This window comes from Nuphar pumila, chromosome 13 (assembly GCF_984573655.1).
Source record: "Nuphar pumila chromosome 13, dmNupPumi1.hap1.1, whole genome shotgun sequence".
Taxonomy (NCBI): domain Eukaryota; kingdom Viridiplantae; phylum Streptophyta; class Magnoliopsida; order Nymphaeales; family Nymphaeaceae; genus Nuphar; species Nuphar pumila.
In genome coordinates, this window is record NC_143261.1 from 81,902,653 (window position 1) to 81,922,762 (window position 20,110).

A 20,110-nucleotide genomic window follows, 5' to 3' on the forward strand; every position below is an offset into this window, starting at 1 on the left:
TGAAGACTAAAGATTGAAGAACACCACCATAAGGAGGATAATCCCAAGATATCTTTCACTACTTCAAGAGCCAAGCTCTGATACCATGTAATGAAACAAGAGTGCACGATTACAATACCAACAAAGGGCTACACAAGTGCACAAATATAATATGGTTTCTAATGGACCGATACCAATCTCATAAAAGAGTTACACAAAAATATAAAATCTATAAGATCACAAAGGCACAAAGCTCACAAGAGCATAACAAAAAAATATTGTATTAATACACATCAAATGCTTTAGAAAAGCTTAAAAATACATAGAGAGGTGATGCTTTAAGGGAGGAGTTCAACAATCATTGGACTGCCTCCAACAGTCATATTTATGACCACTGGGGGCAGTCCAACGACTAGTTGGACTGTCCTCCAACCGTCATATTGACATTACAACAAAAAGAAATAAAAATAAAAAAAGACTTTTCAGTCTCTAATAGACTATACTAAAATATATTTTATGAAATGACCAAAATCCTCTTGATATACATATATTGTATAAATATAAGTATATCAGTCAGGTATATATATATACAGTATTTTAATACTACCATATCGGGTTCAGGGGCAGAATCACAACAGAGTTTTAATATTCTCATGGTTTTCCCAAAACCGCCATCCAAGATTCCTACATTATGGAAGGGACATCAAGAGATTAATTACTCTGTGTGATCTCTTTTACCTTTCAATAATTTCAAGTTCTTTACACAAGAACCGTTTTGCAAATCAACATACAAAACCACTTTTGAGCCCTAGCCCGCCACATTTAACAGTGCAATTAATTTAGGAAAACCAATAATTTCCAAAAATAAATTTTGTAATACATAAATAAAATCAACAATAAGTAGAGAAACACATTCTCCTAGCCTACACGGCCCGCAGTGGTTCACACCTGACCACCACAATATCTCAAAGGTGATTTAGGGCAACACACAACTTGTTTAAAAACATGTTCATAATGCACATTCAAACACATAACATGAATACATATAAAGCAATTGCATACGCATGCGAAGAGATGCTTGTAATACATATTATCATGATCAATTTCATACATAAACACCCAAACATGCACATGATCATATTTATGCAAACATCAAAATAAACTTCAGAATTCTATGCGTATGAGATGCACATTTACAACATGGTATTCGTATGCATAAGCATACATAACCAATCAAAATATATAATCGGATACATAATCCTGTAGTCAACATGAATGCGAGTCTGAACATAGCAAAACTATTCAGATGCTCAAAATCAACATATCAGCAGTCAAATTAGATTTCACCTACACTACATATTGTCAAATCTGATCAAATTGCACAACACAAATCATTGACAAATCTGATTAGAATGCACATGTATACATAACCAAATCTAATCAGATTGCACAAGCATACACAATGCAGATCTAATCAGATTGAACGCACACCCTAAGGTGGCAGATCTGATTAGATTGCACACACGCGGTATGGTGCAGATTGTAAGAAAGTGAAAAATACGCTACAACAAATGTCTCTCAACAAGTTCTCACAAATACATCATAAGAACCACAAAGGTTCACAAAGAGAACTTAAGAATACACACAACCCGAAACGGGTATAAAAATGAAAAATAAACAATTTTATTGATTTGAGATAAAAACCCAAAACAAGAGTAAGTCTTTACAAGGGGAATAGCCCCATATTTATAGAGAGGTAGAGAGAAGCCTTAAGAGAGCTGTTGGACTCTCCAACTGCTCTAATAGAGCTGTTGGGGAGTCCAACAGCTCTTTTTGGATTTACCTTTTTGACTTGGTCAAAAAGGTACCTTTTGGACTAGTCAAAAAGGTAAAGGCCAAATCAGTCCAATGATGGACTGGTTTGGCTAATTCTAGTTGTATTTTAACTAGAATTAATTAAACAAAAAATCCTAACTAGAAAGGAGATAAAACATTACATGTCTATGAGATTACATATGAGATATTATATGAGATTACATATTTTAACACTCCCCCTCAAACTTACGGTTGGATAACCGAAAGTTTGCCTAAGAGAAAGTGAAACCTAGGAGCAACGAGAGGCTTGGTGAAGAAATCGGCCAGCTGATATTCTGAAGCAACATAGGGAAGATTGATGGTGCCACGCAAAAATTCCTCTCGAACATAATGGCAATCCATTTCTATATGCTTGGTGCGTTCATGAAATGTCCGATTGCTTGCAATATAGATAGAGCTCTTGTTGTCACAACACAAATTTGCTGCTTTTGGACTTTCAACTACCATATCGGAAAGTAGACGTCGAAGCCAGACTAATTCCATAGTAGTTGTAGCCATTGCTCTATATTCAGCTTCAGTTGATGAGAGAGAGACCTTTTGTTGCTTCTTACATCGCCAAGACACCAAGGATTCTCCTAAAAAGACACAAACCTGTAGTTGAGTGGCGGTCATTTGGATCACTACCCCAATCTGCATCAGTATAAGCAAGCAATTCTAAGTTAGAGGAAGCAGATAAAAATAATCCTCGAAAAATAGAATTTTTGATATATCTAATAATACGCAAAACTGCTCCCATATGAACAGAAGTTGGAGCATGTTGAAATTGACTGGCTGTATGGACCGCATGTGTAATGTCAGGTCTTGTGATAGATAGATACGATAGAGCCCCAACAAGTTGCCTATACGGAGTCGGATTCTTGAGTGGCTCTCCATCATCAATCTTCATTTTGACATTCACAATCTCAGGAGTATCAACATGTCTTTCATCTGAAATACCTGACCTAGCAACAATATCTAATGCAAACTTAGATTGAGTTAACAAGTAACCTCTAGGTGAGTAGGCAACTTCTATACCAAGAAAATATTTCAAAAAACCTAAATCACTCATTTCAAAATGTGTTTTGAGAAATTTTTTAATATCATAAACTCCCTGTTTATCACTTCCAGTGATGATCATGTCGTCAACATAGAGTAGAAGGATGATAATACCTGCATCAGAATTCTTAACAAACAAAGATGTGTCAGTAAGACAAAATCGAAAACCAAAATCAAACATAACCTTACTAAACTTATCATACCAAGCTTTTGGAGCTTGCTTGAGACCATATAAAGCCTTGTTTAGGCGAAGTGTTTTCCCTTTAGGTATATTCATTCCTGGTGGTGGGTCCATGTATACTTCTTCAACTAAAGATCCATTTAGAAAAGCATTTTTAACATCCATTTGAAAGCTATGCCATCCCTTTATTGATGCAAGAGCTATTAGGATTCTAACAGTGGTCATTCTAGCTACTGGGGCAAAGGTCTCTTCATAGTCTATTCCATATTCTTGAGAATAGCCTTTTGCCACCAACCGGGCCTTGAATCTTTCAAGAGTGCCATCACTCTTGGTTTTCACCTTGTACACCCAGCGACAACCAATAGGTTTCTTGTTGTTTGGAGGATGGTCTTGAATGGTCCAAGTATTTGCTTTTTCTAAGGCTTCTAATTCGACTTTCATAGCCTTGACCCATTCTGGTTGATCCTTGGCTATATCATAACTGGGAGGTTCTTCATAGGAATGAATTAGAGCAATAAAGGCTTGATGTTTTGGTGAAAAAGACTGATATGACACAAACTTTGCAGGAACCCTCGAGATCCTAGTGGATTTTCTAGATGAAGAGGCAGATTCATGTTCCCTTGTGTATTTATCCAGGGCACATTGTCTTTCTAAATTTCCTCGTCTAGAGTATTAAATACAATCTTGACTATTTCTATGAGGATCAGAATCAATCACATCCATCTGATCATCTAGATCAATTTCTCTTTCACTATCCTTTGGAACTAGATCCAACAAGAAGGAATACTCATCTATTTCAGTAGAATTTTTGTTTTCAAAAAAACGTTCATTTTCTAGAAAGGATACATTCCTTGAAACGTATAACTTGTTGTTTTTAGGGTCAAAACATCTGTATCCTTTTTTATTATTTGCATATCCTAAAAAAGTACATGGTATAGCACGGGGAGAGAATTTATCATTGTTATCTGTAAAAACAAAGCACTTGCACCCAAACACCCTCAGTCTAGAATAATCAGGTTTTTGTTTATAAAGCTTTTCAGTAGGAGAAATATTCTTTATTGAGGATGAGGGCATCCTATTAATAAGATACACAGCAGTTAAAATAGCTTCGGCCCAAAAAACTTTAGGAACTTGATGTGTGATAAGTAGTGTTCTAGTTGTTTCTATAATGTGTGTGTTTTCTCTCAGCTAACCCATTTTGTTGAGGGGTATAGGGACAAGATTTTTGGTGTGAAATTCCATGTGAGTTCAAATATTCTTTAAATTCAGTTGATAAAAATTCTCCCCCTGAATCAGTGCGAAATATTGAAATATCATTCTTAAATTGATTTTTGACCATATTATGAAATATTTGAAAAAAAGAGAACACTTCAAATTTGTGTTTGAGAAAGTAAATCCAGGTATATCGTGTAAAGTCATCCACGAAAATTACATAGTATAAAAACCCACCTTTTGACGTAACTGGTGCAGGACCCCAAACATCAGAGTGAATTAATTCAAGTGGTCGAGTGGAGACAAAAGTTCTTTCTTGAAATGCTAGTCGTTTCATTTTTCCAAGAATACATTTTTCACAAGTGAAAGTTTCAAAATTACAAATTTTTTCCATGTTTGGAAAGTACTGAAGCTTGGATATACAAGGGTGACCAAATCTTTGGTGTAAAAGATCCAAGCCTACTTTTTGAACATTGCAGCATAATGTTTTCTTGGGTAATTCCAAAAAATCCATGTAATATAAGCCTCCTTCTCTATGGCCTTCCCCAATCAGCTTCCCTGACTGGTGATCCTGTACTTGACAATCATGAGAAGAGAAGGAAACATTACACCCATGATCAGTTAATTGAGAAACAGATAAGAGATTTAGATTAAGTTTGGGGATATATCTAATCTTTGGAACACAAAATCCTTTTGAGTTTTGAGAGTTATTTTCGAAATTTCCTATTCCTTTTATCTCAAGGGATGTTCCATCCGCAGTAAAAACACTCGATCCACTTAAGTCATAACAATGCGATAGTAATTTTAAATTTGGTGTCATGTGAAAAGAAGCACCAGAGTCAAGAAGCCATAGGGGTTTACCTGGATCGGAGGTGCCAACAGAAGAGATCGCAACTCCAGCTGAGGGAGAAGTTCCTTTAAGAAGAGGTTGTAGAGCCTCCACCAGCTGAGACAGGGACATGTTTCCAATGGATGTCTCATTTGATTCTTTTGATTCAACAACAACTACCTTCTTCTCATAAGATTTTTTTAACTTTGGACAGTAAGTTTTAACATGTCCGGGTTCATGACAGTAATAACAAATAACTTTTCTCCTTTCAAAATCGCCTCCTTGCCTTTCATTGTTTATTCTCCCAATATGTGGAGGTTTGTATGTGCGAATGTGATTACCTGGTCTAGATACAGCTAAAACTGTATCATCATCGCTTTTGTCGACTCGTTTCTTGAGTCTATTTTCTTCCATACTTAGCTCTTCAATGGTATATTCAATAGAGGGAACATTTCCCCGATGTAGAAGAACAAACTTGGTTGATTCAAATTCGGGTCTCAACCTATTTATAAATTGAAAAAAATGCTCCGCATTTACTTGATTTTGGCGAAGCTCAATGTCTTGTGGACAATGCCACTTTGGTTCAAGAAGAGCCAACTCTTCCCATAGTTCGGATAAGCTATTGTAGTATTCTCTAATACTTCTCTCTCCTTGAACCATATTCCGAACCTTTTCTTGTAAGTTACATATATGAGCAATATCTTTAAGAGAATACATTCTCTTAAGATATTCCCATGCATCATTAGCATGTTCAAATTTTGCGAGACTTGAACACTTCTTTATGTCTACACTAGAAATTAGCCAAGACATGATCTTGGCGTGACCCATTCTCCATTCTTTCCATTCCTTTTCATATGTGGAGATGGCCTTAGTTTTTTCCACCTCCAAAAGAGGTACTTCTCTTCCACCTTCTTCTTTAGTGAGCGTTAGTTTAGGTTCCTTATCGGTTCCATCAACTAAGCCCCATAGACCCTTTCCCCAAATAAGATGCTTCATGATTGAAGCCCATGTTACATAGTTTGAATCATTGAGTTTTATGGACTTAAGGGCGACATTATCATTGTCATCCATTTTACAAGCTTGGGAATGAGAGGGGAAGAAGAAAAGCAAGTGGGAAGAGGAATATTTTAACCACAAAGATCGAAAATAAATAGCCTTCCACGCCCTTCAAGGCTACACACGAGCACTCCTTCAAAGAGGCTTCACTTTCTTGAAGAGTAGTTGCATGGCACACTTCCCAATACACGTCCACCGACCTTGCTCTGATACCATGTAAGAAAGTGAAAAATACGCTACAACAAATGTCTCTCAACAAGTTCTCACAAATACATCATAAGAACCACAAAGGTTCACAAAGAGAACTTAAGAATACACACAACCCTAAATGGGTATAAAAATGAAAAATAAACAATTTTATTGATTTGAGATAAAAACACAAAACAAGAGTAAGTCTTTACAAGGGGAATAGCCCCATATTTATAGAGAGGTAGAGAGAAGCCTTAAGAGAGCTGTTGGACTCTCCAACAGCTCTAATAGAGCTGTTGGGGAGTCCAACAGCTCTTTTTGGATTTACCTTTTTGACTTGGTCAAAAAGGTACCTTTTTGACTAGTCAAAAAGGTAAAGGCCAAATCAGTCCAATGATGGACTGGTTTGGCTAATTCTTGATCGACAGGGGTCTGAGCGATGGGTTTGATCGATAGGTTTCGTCTGGGTACTACAACGAGCATCCAGTGTTGCCTTAGCGAGGTAAAGAATTCGGTCATCTCCCTTCCTTCTATAGCTTCCTCTTTCCCAATATCTATCGCCTTCTCTTTTTTAACCTAGCCGTTGTGCTCTTTCAATCCCTCAAACACTACTGGAGGTGGGAGATGTTTTAGGGTTTCTTTTAAAGGGATATCATGCTCTCTCTCTCTCTCTCTCTCTCTCTCTCTCTCTCTCTCTTCGTACTCTTGGCATCATGCCAATCTCAATTGATGTTAAGTTTGAACCAGGTTGAAAAGATGTTTTCGAAGAATACTCTAATGCTTGGGAATTGTCCAATGAGAATGGACGCAACAACCTTGATTCATGCGAGCATGTGAGCCTTATTTTGTTTGTAGGATAAGTGGTGCATGCGTACGTTGAATATCATGAACATGCGAACGTAAAACACTTTGTTTTATTTTACGAGACATCGGGGCATGCGAACTTGAAAACTCACATGACTCTTTTGAAAATTGAGTTAAAGAAAGGGTGAGTAAATCTGCATCTTTAAATAAATACTCGCATAATTTAAAGTAGGCAGGAGTACGCAAAACTACGTACTCTAAATAAATGCACGTATAATTGAAATAGAGCAAGAGTACGCAAAATTATGTACTCTGAATAATTATATATGTATATAGGATACATATATATATATATATATATATATATATATATATATATATATATATATTGCTTCACACACACAAGGTATATGCTTCCTATATGTTTTTCTCACATTTCTTTTCATGTATTTTTCTCACGCTTTCACTCACTTTGCATGTACTTTCTTTAATTTAGTAACCATCATTGTTAGATTTTAACAAAAAATTAACTCTTTTAGTGAAAAATCATGAAATATAAGAATGATCAATTTTATTTTAGTTTTTATTTGTTTCTTGCTCGAATCCTATTCAATTACCATATTGCTTCATTTTTTTTAATATTTTGCTTTTACATTGATACTTCGCTTCCCGCTTCCTATAAATTTTAAAATGCTTCGCTTCTCGCTTCCGCTTATTGTATCATTTCCCTGATCAACATCAAAACAACATATATGCGAGTCTGATCCAGGCAACAAAAGTAACATGAAGCCGAGTTTGATAATAGTCAACAAATTAACACATATTCGAATATGATAACAGTCATTAAATTAATACATAGTCAAATATGATGACAATCATCAAATACAACATAATAAGATTTGACAAAAGAATGACATATAGCCAAATTTGATGACAGTCATCAAATACAACATAATAAGAACTTGATGACAATCATCTAAAAATAGCATAGCCAAATCTAATGACAGTCATCAATATCACACAATCAGATTCGATATCAGTTAATAAACCAACATGTAATCGAAACTGATAACAGTCAACAAAATAACTTGAAATCAAATATGATAACAAACTACAAAATAACATATAAGCAAATCTAATCACAGTCAACAAAATAATACAAAATCAGATTTGATAACAGTCATCAAACACCACATATATTTGAGTATGATAACAACCATCAAGATAACATATAGTAAATTCTGATGACAATTATCAAATACAACAAATAATCAGATTTGAAAACAGTTATCAAAACACCATATAGATAAATCTGATGACAATTATCAAATCCAACAAATAATTAGATTTAATAACAGTCTTCAAAACAACATATAGTAAAATCTGATGATAGTTATCAAATACAACAAATAATCAGATTTGATAACATTTATGAAAATAACAAATAGTTAAATCTGATGACAGTTATCAAATACAATAAATTGTTAGATCAACTGGGACATATATATATATATATATATATATATATATATATATATATATATATATATATATATATATATATATTCTGCATGAAAAGCTATAAAAAAAAATTAACATGTATTTCATATGATATGCATATCCAAAAGTCAATAAAAGTTGAACACATGCTTAAACAGGGAAAAATCGATGGCATACTCATGTCAAATCAAGAAAATGGACATAGACATGGGTATTTCAGGATTTAACACTTTAGGGAAATCAAAATCTCAAAAAAATACATGTATACATACATATTTTTGAATCAAATTTCTCTTTTTCATCTAAACTTACACATAAAAGTAGTTCATACGTATTTCTTCCTGTACGAACCTATAGAGAAACCCATACCTTAATCGAACGTAGAAAAAGATGGAAAAAAATGATGGATGTAGGGTCAGAAACTAATTTTCTTTTTTTTCTTTTCTCTCTCCCCAACGAGTTTGGGGTTTTCTCTCTCTCCCTCTCCCTCTCCCTCTCTAGAATCACGATTCTAGAGAGAGAGAGGAGTCCAGCCCCTCTTTTATATTCTTTCTAGAAATTTTTTCTATTCTTATTAACTCTTTATTTTTATTTTATTTTTATTTTATTTTGGATCTTACCTAGAGGGTGACGTCCCCTCTAAAATACTCACTTAGTTGGAGTTCTATTTCATGTAGAACTCTACGTTATCTATTAGATAAATCCAACATTTATTTAATTATTTAATTATTATTTAATTTAATAATTCATAGAAGATTTCAGACGGTGCTGCCCCCTCTGAAAGACCCTCATGGGGTAGAACTCTACCTCATTTAAATTAAAATTAAAGTTTTAAATTGGCCATATATGGATTTCGAATCCAAATCTAGATCCAAGATCCAAATCCATATCCAAAAACCACATGTATCCTACCTGGACCAGATCCTAGTTAATATGGGTCCAGGATTGGATCCAGGTCCATATCAACTTGGATCAAATGGAGCAGATCCAGTCCAAACCAGAAAAAGGCAAAAAATAGAGGCATCATTTTTTAAAACGCGATTTTTGGGGCCAACCCTAACTTGATTTCCGTAAAACAGGGCACCAACATGCTCAGAATTACGAGACACATCTAATGGTATACATACCTGTTTTTTGCCTTAATTTAACCTGAATTTTGCTGGATTTTACTCAAATTTAAAAGTTAAAACAAAAATTTTCACAAACTTTAATGGGCTCATCTAGGTCTTGTCAATGGGCCCTGGGCCATGCCCAAACCCAACTGACGTCACCTAGACAAGACATTTTTCTACAATTTTATCATTTTCATTAAATGCTTAGTTAAAAATCAAAATTTTTGAATTTAAAAATCATGAAAAATTTCACGGTATTACATCAACGTGGAAGGAACACATGAGGTAGATGATGAAGAGCCCATGTATATTGAAGATGATGTAAATGTTGGAGGAGAAGAAGAAGATAGTGATAAATGATGATTGAGGTTATATTTTAAAAAAACTTGGTTATTTAACACTTAAGTGTTCATAAATTTGTTTTTTTTTTTATGTAATATGAAAGTATGAGTCTTGAAGCATGTTATTAATTGTAAGATATTTAATATTTTGCATTGTTCTTGTGAGATAGTTGATGTTAGATGATGTCTTTGTTAAAATGTATCTCCAAAACCATTGTTGTAAGTATATATATATATATATATATATATCCAAAAGGGTATTACTGTAATTTCCCTTCTTGCGCATATTCCACTTGGAATATGCTGTAATTTCTTTTCTTTTATTTTTTGGTTTTTTTTATTTTTTTTTTTATTTTTTCATAAAAGTACACTGGGGGTCCCCCCAATAGAGTCGTTGGGGGCTCCCCAACGACTCCTTTGGGAGCCCCCCTCTTGTACCCCTTTGCTCTTGTATAAATAGGGGTGTTCCCCCTTATTATTTCTTAAGCTTGAGAGTCTCAAGCATTTTCTACTTTTACGCTTTTTGCGTATTTTGTTCAAGCTTGAGAGTCTCAAGTGTTGTAAGAGTGCCTTTGTGCAAAGTATTTGTGCTTGTATGCGTATTGTCTCTTCGTAGACATTTTCACAGTCTTATGCAACTCAAAGAGGCATAAATGCTTCATATGCTATGTCACATGGGTGCGGGTGCGGGTGTGGGTGCGACACGGGTGCAGCGCAATTCCAAAAAATTTGGACACGGGGACTCGACTATATATATATATATTAAAAAATATATATTATAAACAGGGAGGGGGGCCGAGCCCCTCCTCTGCGAGCAGAGGGTGCAGGGAGGGGCCGAGCCCCTCCCCTGCGAGCAGAGGGTGCAGGAAGGGGGGCCGAGCCCCTCTTCTGCGTGCAAAGGGTGCAGGGAGGGGGGCCGAGCCCCTCCTCTGCCAGCAGAGGGTGCAGGGAGGGGCCGAGCCCCTCCCCTGCGAGCAGAGGGTGCAGGAACGGGGGCCGAGCCCCTCTTCTGCATGCAAAGGGTGCAGGGAGGGGGGCCGAGCCCCTCCTCTGCGAGCAGAGGGTGCAGGGAGGGGCCGAGCCCCTCTCCTGCGAGCAGAGGGTGCAGGGAGGGGACGAGCCCCTCCCCTGCGAGCAGAGGGTGCAGGGAGGGGGGCCGAGCCCCTCCCCTGCGAGCAGAGGGTGCAGGGAGGGGCCGAGCCCCTCCCCTGCGAGCAGAGGGTGCAGGGAGGGGGGCCGAGCCCCTCCTCTGCGAGCAGAGGGTGCAGGGAGGGAGGCTACGAGCAGGGTCGACATACCTGACGGAGGGGGAGACGGTGGCTGCCTGTCGCCGGAGTTCGGATCGCCGGCGTGGTTGCAGGAGAAAGCTGCAGGGGCTGAGGGGGAGAGGCAAAATCGAGAGGGTAAGCCCCTCTCCCTGTCGATAAACCCCTTTTAGGGTTCGGTTGCCAAACAAAATTTGGATCTGGGTCGGGTTTGGACCCGACCCGGATCCAAAACAAAATTTAAAACTCGAACTGGACAATTTTGGACTCGGTCAAAGTTGACCGAGTCCAAAATGTGGTCGGACTCGGCCTGGACTCGTTGACCGAGTCCGACTCGGAGTTGACCGAGTCCGGGCCGAGTCCAAAGCCGCACCCGAGTCCGTGCGTGTCGACGCGGGTGCGGCAACCCTTTAGCCGAGTCCGTGTGACATAGTTCATATGTGATTTTATGGTTGCATTTGGTGCAATTCATCATTGCTTCATGTGTTATGATTTTTTTTAGATTTTTTTCTATTTTTTCTGATTTTCATGTTTTTTTTATTAAAAAATTACGATTTACAACCGATACATATCTTATTTTTGGGACAGACCGATACAGGGTTGTATCGTACGATACACTCGTATCGCGATACGAGTACTTTTATTTTCATGATAGATATCTTATTTTGGGCCCGACCGATATGTGTAACGATATGATACAACCTTGCATACACTATAATTTAATAGTTATTTGTGTCACCATTGCAATATTTTTTGTGTTACAATCTACAGATGATAATGACATGTCATAGCAATCAAGATATTAGCTTGCAGTGAACTATTCAAAGGTATTCAATCACTTTCCTTTTTCCTTTCATAACATTTTTGTTCAGCTCATATCTTACTGAATACTAGCAATAATTTATGTAGGAAACTCATCATTAAAAAAGTACAATCTTAGCTCATAATCTAGACAAAAGGTTTTTGCCATAAACTACCAGGCTTCTGATGGAAGTAGCATAAAATGCTATTACTGCTTTTCTCTAAAGAAAGTGTTGAGTTACAAAAATTACTTTGAAATCAATCAGAATCAATTAGATTAGCTATAGTTGGCACACACTTTGAGATGAATGAACATGATTACACAGTATTAAATTATTAATAAAAATTTATGAATAAAATTCTATTTTCATTTAGTAAACTAAGTTGTGCATTTGGTTTCAATCATGTAGAGGTGAGATTCTGAATAAAACATGGCTTGCTGGATATCTGATGAGACATTAAAATTATAAGTGAACAGGATCGAAACCATCAAATATCATTCACCTGTGCTGAAATACCAATTCCACCAGGATACTGATCGTACAAGAGTAGCCTTTCTGGAAAATAACGAGTGTCACGAGGATTTGCACACTCAGTCCCCAAGTCTGAAGAATTTGACATTATATACCTACAAAATAATCCCAAAAATGCCAAATGGAATAAAATAGGTCACTTATTACAATTAGCAAGCTGCTAACAAAAGGACGTTTCACAAAATCCGGAAAGTACATGTTGCATGACTGCTAAAATTAAACAATAATGGTAAAATTATAATGTACAATCAATTTGATCATAATCTAGAACCAGTAACAGTACTTTCAAAAGTCCCAATCAGAAAATCCTCTAGAGATGCCAAGTTAATATAGAAACAAATAAATTAAGAGAAAAGGTTTGTTTTGAAACCTGCAGAAAAGTAACAAGCTAAATGAAAATTTTGGTTACAAACTTACAAGGGTACCAAATTAAGTATTGCATGAGAAGCAGCATGAAGGCCTGAACGTAACGAGAGATTCCGTGTCTCCACTTCTATTTTGGTTGATTCAGGAACTCGAACCCAAACAGCCTGGTGCATAATGAAAATATGAAATGGACACAGACATGAAGGAGAAAATATATAGATGAATATTACATCAGAAACATCACAAGAGCAATGAAAAAATGTCATGTCTGTTTATTTTACGGACCTGAGATTCATAAGAATATTCAGGTAGAAATAGATCGACTTTGTCAAAGATCTGATTACTTCCTCTCCAAATTCGATAGAAGCCAAACCATGTTGTTGTTACTTTACAGGCATTCACCTGAGCTGTTGTACTCTGGCAGTCCATTCCAGTCACCTTTGGAGGATATGCCTAGATTAAATATGAGGTCAGACCAATCCAAGCTTTTTTGCTGGATTAAAGAACTTGGTACTCTCAAACATTTTGCTATGTGATGTTACTAAATACGCTAAAATAACTTATCTTGTGAGCTACTCTTGCTAATGACACCACGGAAATGGATGTCAAACCCAAATTCAAAATTTAATTTTCAAATCAAGAGACCAACAATGACTGTTTATGCAAATCAGGCCTTTCTTAGGTTTAAGTATACCTAACGAATCAGATCCACCAATTAGGTATTACCCATAATCATAAGGGTCGAATTGTGAGGATATTTTTGACACTTCACACCAATGATGGGGAAGAAACATCTTAGGCCATTACTTCAGACCCTCAAGGACCAACATCTGAGACGATTTCTGAGATCGAACCAAGATTTGAACATCTTGAAATTTATGAATTTATTTACAGACACAGTTTTGATTCAATGCACTTCCATGGTAAAAAGGTTGTCTTTTTCAGGAAAATAACTAAGATGCCCTTATTTTGTTCTTTTAGTTATAGTTGCCTGTCAGTTATTGCATGCTAACTTGCATACCTATTTGATCTCTAATAAATTACAATGTATATATTTAAGATATAAGACAGTTTGACATTAGTAGATGTGGTTTTAGAATTTTAGAAGTTCATTTTTAATTCATTGATAATATGCATTTCATAGATAGCTATAGATTATTTACTGTGTTCCTTTTCTTCAATACTTGAAGAGGTGTTTTTATTCCAAAAACAAGATAAAAGAAAGAAAATATGTACCCAGAGGGTGGTTGTCCAGGCCTCCCTGTCAGTTGCCTGGACCTAGCCTCTTGCTTCATAGAACCATCTCACTATGTGTAGACAGCCATCATGGAGTTTAATCCATTTACCCATCTCTAGACCAGACATTGCCCAGGCAATGCAGCTAGGAAATTAATAAGTGCACCTAAATTAGTTCATTTTGTTTGTTTTGTAGGTGTATTAGGTATGTACGAGACAACTCAGTTCATGTCCTCATTATCCCCATTTTTAGAGCATTAAGCATATAATTTGTATTTTGAAGATCCTAAAAAAGGATGCATGTGTTGAGCACCCTACACACACACAAATAATAATAAGATAGGAAAGTAATAGTATTTCTATTACTTTTTCTTGCAAAAAATATAAAGAAACAAATTTTAAAAAGTTTTAAAATACAAAAGAAACCAAAAAGTAGAAAATTTGAACTTAAAATATATAAAATTAAGATTTTTTTTAAATATTGTGATAATATAGCGATATTTTCATTTTGGCAATATTTTCAAAATATCATGATATTTTGCTGACATTATTGACCTAGCCGAAAATGACGATAATATCACAATGTTTTCAAAATATTGGTGATATCGATGATAGTGGTTTCTAGCAATTTGATTCCTAGGTCAAGTTTATGTCATGAGTCAAAGGATGTTATTTGTCTAAGTTGTTAGTTGACTAAGAGTCGTACTCCGATTTAATTCATTGAATAAAAGAGCTACGAAATGTTTTGAAACTGTGCATGCATATATATGGGGCCCATTGTTAGATTTAGGGTTTCTAAATTCTCTGGAGAGAGAAAAGATGACAATAGGGTTTGGGCTTAACACACACGTTTCCCAATATGGGAAAATCGTGTTTATCACTATGACTTTATATTGACTTTATAATTGAAATTACATCATGACTAAAATACTCTCAACTATATAAAATACAAAAGCATATTATTGAGGGGCATTTAAGGAATAAGACATAATTTATAAAATAAACATATTAGACCACATTCGGATTTGGGAACCACATTAGACATGATCTGGATCTGGATCAAGATTCAGATCCGACCCCAACCTCACGCTAATAGCCTCCCTCAAGTTGTACATGGTTATCAACTATGGATAACTTGCTTCTTAAGTGCCAAAATCTGTTCTTCGTGAGGCCTTTTGTTAATAAGTCAGTAACTTGCTCTTCAGTCCTGATATATCCGGTCTCTATCTCTTGATCCTCCATTTTCTGATGAATAAAATATTGATCAATTTCAATATGTTTCATCGTCCCATGTTGGATGAGATTTACCGAAATCTTGATAGCACTTTGATTATCACATAGCAATAGTGACTTGGGAATAACTTCTCCCAAATCATACATATGTCTGATTCAAGTCATTTCAGCGGTAATAGCAGCCATGTAACGATATTCTGCCTCTGTACTAGAACTTGCGATAGCCTTCAGTTTCCTATTACTCCATGAGACCAGATTTCTTCCAATAAAAACACAATATCTAGAAACAAACCTTCTCTCATCAGGATCTCCAGCCCAATCAACATCTGAGTAAGTCATCATATCTTCATGTGTTGCCCTTTTTTTGTAAAGCAAACCATCTCCAACAGTACCTTTCAAATATCAATGAAAGGTAGTTGCCACAAATAAAATTTTCTACCAAACTCACATATCAAGATCAACTTTGAATTAAATTTTCACAATTATCACAAATTAAAAAAATATAGGATTTAAAATGACGTCAAACTGATTCTCAGGTCTAATGGATCAAATTTGACCAGGAAGGAATAGAATAGGGAGGAAGACAAAAAACATGACCCAAATACGATTCAACAAGGGTCTATGGAATAAACTCCAAACCCAAGAGTTCAAGAAAGGAAAAATCAAACAATATGCATATTTGATTTGAGAAAAAAATTAACGAGAAAGGAACGCAAATTTGCAGAAGAATGAGGGAACGAGAAGAAAAGAAGATTTGAGAAAAGAAACACAGATTTGAGAAAAGAATAGCAAGAAAAAGAAACACAGTTTTGAGGAAGAATGAAAAAAGAAGAAGAAAGAAGAAGATTAGAAGAATCAACTACTACCTGAAGGAAAGAGAGATCAGATCTTGAAGTTCACCAAGATTTTTCAGCCCTGCTCTGGATCATGGTTCTAATACCATGTTAGATTTAGGGTTTCTGAATTCCCTGCAGAAAGAAAAGATGACGATAGGGTTTGGGCTGAACACACACGATTCCCAATATGGAAAACTCGTGTCTATCACTATGATTTTATATTGACTTTACAATTGAAATTACATCATGACTAAAATACCCTCAACTACATAAAATACAAAGGCATATTAATGAGGGGCATTTAAGAAATAAGACATAATTTAAAGAATAAACATATTAGATCACATTAGACATGATCTAGATCAGACGTGATTTGGATCTGGATCAAGATTCAGATCCGACCCCAACCTCACGCTAATACCCATCACCCATTTGTTCTTTTGGTAGTCATTATTGTCTCCTTTATTAATGACCACTCTCATTTCACTTGGATATAGTTTATGAGATATAAATTTAAAGTGTTTAGTATATTCAAGAAATTTCATGCCTTGATTGAGAATCAGTTTTCAGCGTTTACTATGAATTTTCAGTGTTATGGTGAGGAGTACTCGGTAATGAAATATGCAAAAATACACAACAAAGTGTACAAGCACTATTACAAGCCCAATATAGGACAATACACAAAACACTAAGGCACTACACAAGCACAAAGTGTATATACAAGACTTCAAAGAGTAAAAAAAGATCAACACATCAGCATAAAAAATATATCTTTATTGCACATAAAATGCTTAAGAAAAGCATTAATAAAGAAAGAAAATGTGACTGTTGGAGCTCCCAATGACTCTATGGTCTCAATTACCATAGAGCCCATATATAAAGATAGAAAGACAAAAATACCCCTAGAGGGTATTAGCTATTACATAAAATTATATATATATATATATATATATATATATATATATATATACACACACACACACACACCCTCAAACTTAAAGTGAAATTACCAAAAGTTTGTTAGGAAAAAAAATAAACCAAGGTGCAACAAGAGCTTTAGGGAAGAAATTTGCAAGTTGGTATTCCGATGTAACATATGGCAACTCAATAGTTCCTCTCAGATATTCATCGCATACATAATGACAATCCATCATAATGTGTTTGGTTTGCTCATAGAAGGTGTGGATGTTCGCAATGTAGATTGCACTCTTATTATCGCAATACATCTTCAAAGGATTTGAGATGATCACTCCCATGTCTTTGAGAACACTTCACACGATATTCAACTTCAGTTAAGGACAAAGATATTTTTTGTTGCTTCTTGCACCTCCACGAAATTATAGAATCTTCTAAGAAAACACAAAAATCAATAGCAGAGATTCTATTGTTAAAAATATATATACACATGTATATATATATACATATGTATATATATACATGTCTATATATATATAAATATGTAATTCTTGTAATACCCGATAGGGGTATTGTTGTCTTTTTACATAGTTGTTTTATAGAAACAACTATTTATTAATTAGGTTATCTTTTCTTTTTTTCTTTTTTGTAATTTTCCTTTTTAATCCCCTTTTTGAACACGCATTGGGTGTCCCACATAGAGTCGTTGGGACCCCCAATGGTCATAAATGTGACCGTTGGGGGCTCCCAACGTCTCTATGGGGAGCCCCCAATGGCTCTCCCTTTTGCTATTTTTTGTTGTATAAATAAGGGTCATTCTCCCTTGTATTTATATGCCTTTCAAGGCCCATTCCAATAAATATTTCATTATTTTTCATGCTTGTGTAGCCTTTTTAGGCTTTCATATTGTCGCTTTGTGGACTTCTTGTTTGAATGTCGTAGTGCTTGTCCATTATTGGACTTTGTGAATGCTTGTGCATTCTTGAGTTACACTTCTGCCTATTTCCTCACATGGTATCAGAACATGGTCTCTAGGAGAATAGATCATGTGTTGTTATGGTTGTCTCAAAAAATGTGCCACACAAAATTGTGTGGCTTGGATTCAAGAAAAGTTCTTATCCGGTATGTATCTCATATCTCCTTAAAGTGTCTTTTGTATTATTTATCTCATGTATTGTGTCTTTATATATCTCATTTACGTATATGAATCTCTATTTTAAATAGTAGCCTCGTGTTAAATATTTTAAAATGAATAGGTTTTTTTAAAGTAATTATTAAATCTCGTACGTAAGCATATTTTCATAAAATATTTGTTTTAATTTTGCATATCATCATAAAATTTATTTTTTATAAGAATAGATGATTTTCCTTTAAAAATCTTAAATATTGTGCTTTTCATATGTCTAATTCCTTTGTTGTATGCATTTGATTTTTATCGAAATTGATAGTTCTAGGCATATGTTAAAATATGAGTTTTAGGTATATTATATGAATTTTATAAAAATTTTAGAAACTTGTATGATGTACATCTTATGTATTCATATTTTTCTTAACTCTTTGGTAATATCGTGAATATTTTTGCATACTCATATGATTTCAACGGTTCTCTCACTTTTTCCCTTCAATAATATTTTTCTTTTACTTTTTGGCATTTAACCCTTAGTGGGTTTTTGTGTATTTTGCATATCTCATTACAATGGTTAAGTTTAAGATGTTTTTCTCATTATGCAAAACTAATTCTTTGAAAAACATTCTCGATTGATTATGCTTGAGAATGCTCTTCGATATTTGTGTTCATCTCTATTCGACTTTTATATAGAAAATAAATCTTGCATTGGATGCTTTGAATACATTTTATAATGTTAACTCATTTTTCTCTAAAAAATATGTCATAGTCACACAAAATAGATTGCATTATGAATAATGTTTGGTATAATTTCATAGCTTCTATAGATTATTTGCTTGATTGGTAATAATTGTGCTTACTTTTAGGATTGTAAAAAGTTCTAAAAATGTTATACGTATTATTTCCTTAATATTACATATTTTGTTTGTCTCATAGTAGACTTTTGTTTTTAAAAGACTTCTTTTTAAGACAATATGGCCTTGTCTTCTCTTTAAAAATTATTAAATCTTTTGTATGTAACATGCCCTAGTGCATCTATTCCTTCATCGGTGAATTTATGACTTCATCTTTAAGAATTGATTATGTTAAGCATGATTCTTGTTTATTCAAAAGATTGTCACGAGACATATTGTTATGCATATGAATGCACTTTTTCTAAGATTGGTCATCTACCATTATTGGTTTTTTTAATTTGAAATTGTCTTTCATATCGGTTCCTTTTATGAACTCACCTATTTGAAAAATGATTTCCGTGAGTGTTTATTGCCTTCTTATGACATTTGTGTTGTCTATTACAGACTTGTATATGGTGCATCAATCTTCTTGGCCATATTATTGTTTAATCAGAGATGTTTGTTGGGGTGAGTTGTGTGCACCTCGCTTTATGTCATTTTAGATTGTCAACTTATAGTTTGACTCTAACTGACATTTATGTGATCTCTGATTGTGAGTGTATTGTATCACTCCTTTGTTCTTTGACCATTGACTTTATTATGGATGCTTTTAATTATGTGTATCTGTGATGACTATCTAATTTTTGAAACCATGGCGTTTTGAAATGTGGATAAAATTGATATTAATTGCATTAATGTGTTTCCATTACAAGCTTTCTTACCTCGGTTGTCTTTTCCTTTTTATACCTCTTATCTAAGTGTCATTACATGTAGACAAGAGATGTCTATTCAC

The 20,110-nt window shown here is 35.0% G+C and overlaps 1 protein-coding gene across 7 annotated transcripts in view; it reads right to left on the bottom strand.

Annotated features, from left to right (window-relative positions):
• LOC149818886 (UBQ, helicase-c and DEAD-like helicase domain-containing protein) overlaps positions 1–20,110 on the bottom strand; it is a 257,306-nt gene that overhangs the window by 40,680 nt on the left and 196,516 nt on the right. For all 7 annotated transcript variants that reach the window (XR_016427405.1, XM_089985761.1, XM_089985760.1 and 4 more), the window contains 3 exons: positions 13,364–13,531; positions 13,130–13,242; positions 12,684–12,807 (listed from right to left, as the gene is read on the bottom strand). Coding sequence is in view for 6 of the 7 variants with exons in the window: in XM_089985761.1 (XP_089841887.1) it covers positions 12,684–12,807; positions 13,130–13,242; positions 13,364–13,531 (405 nt within the window). In the remaining variant the exon portion in view is untranslated. The remainder of the gene's footprint in view (positions 1–12,683; positions 12,808–13,129; positions 13,243–13,363; positions 13,532–20,110) is intronic.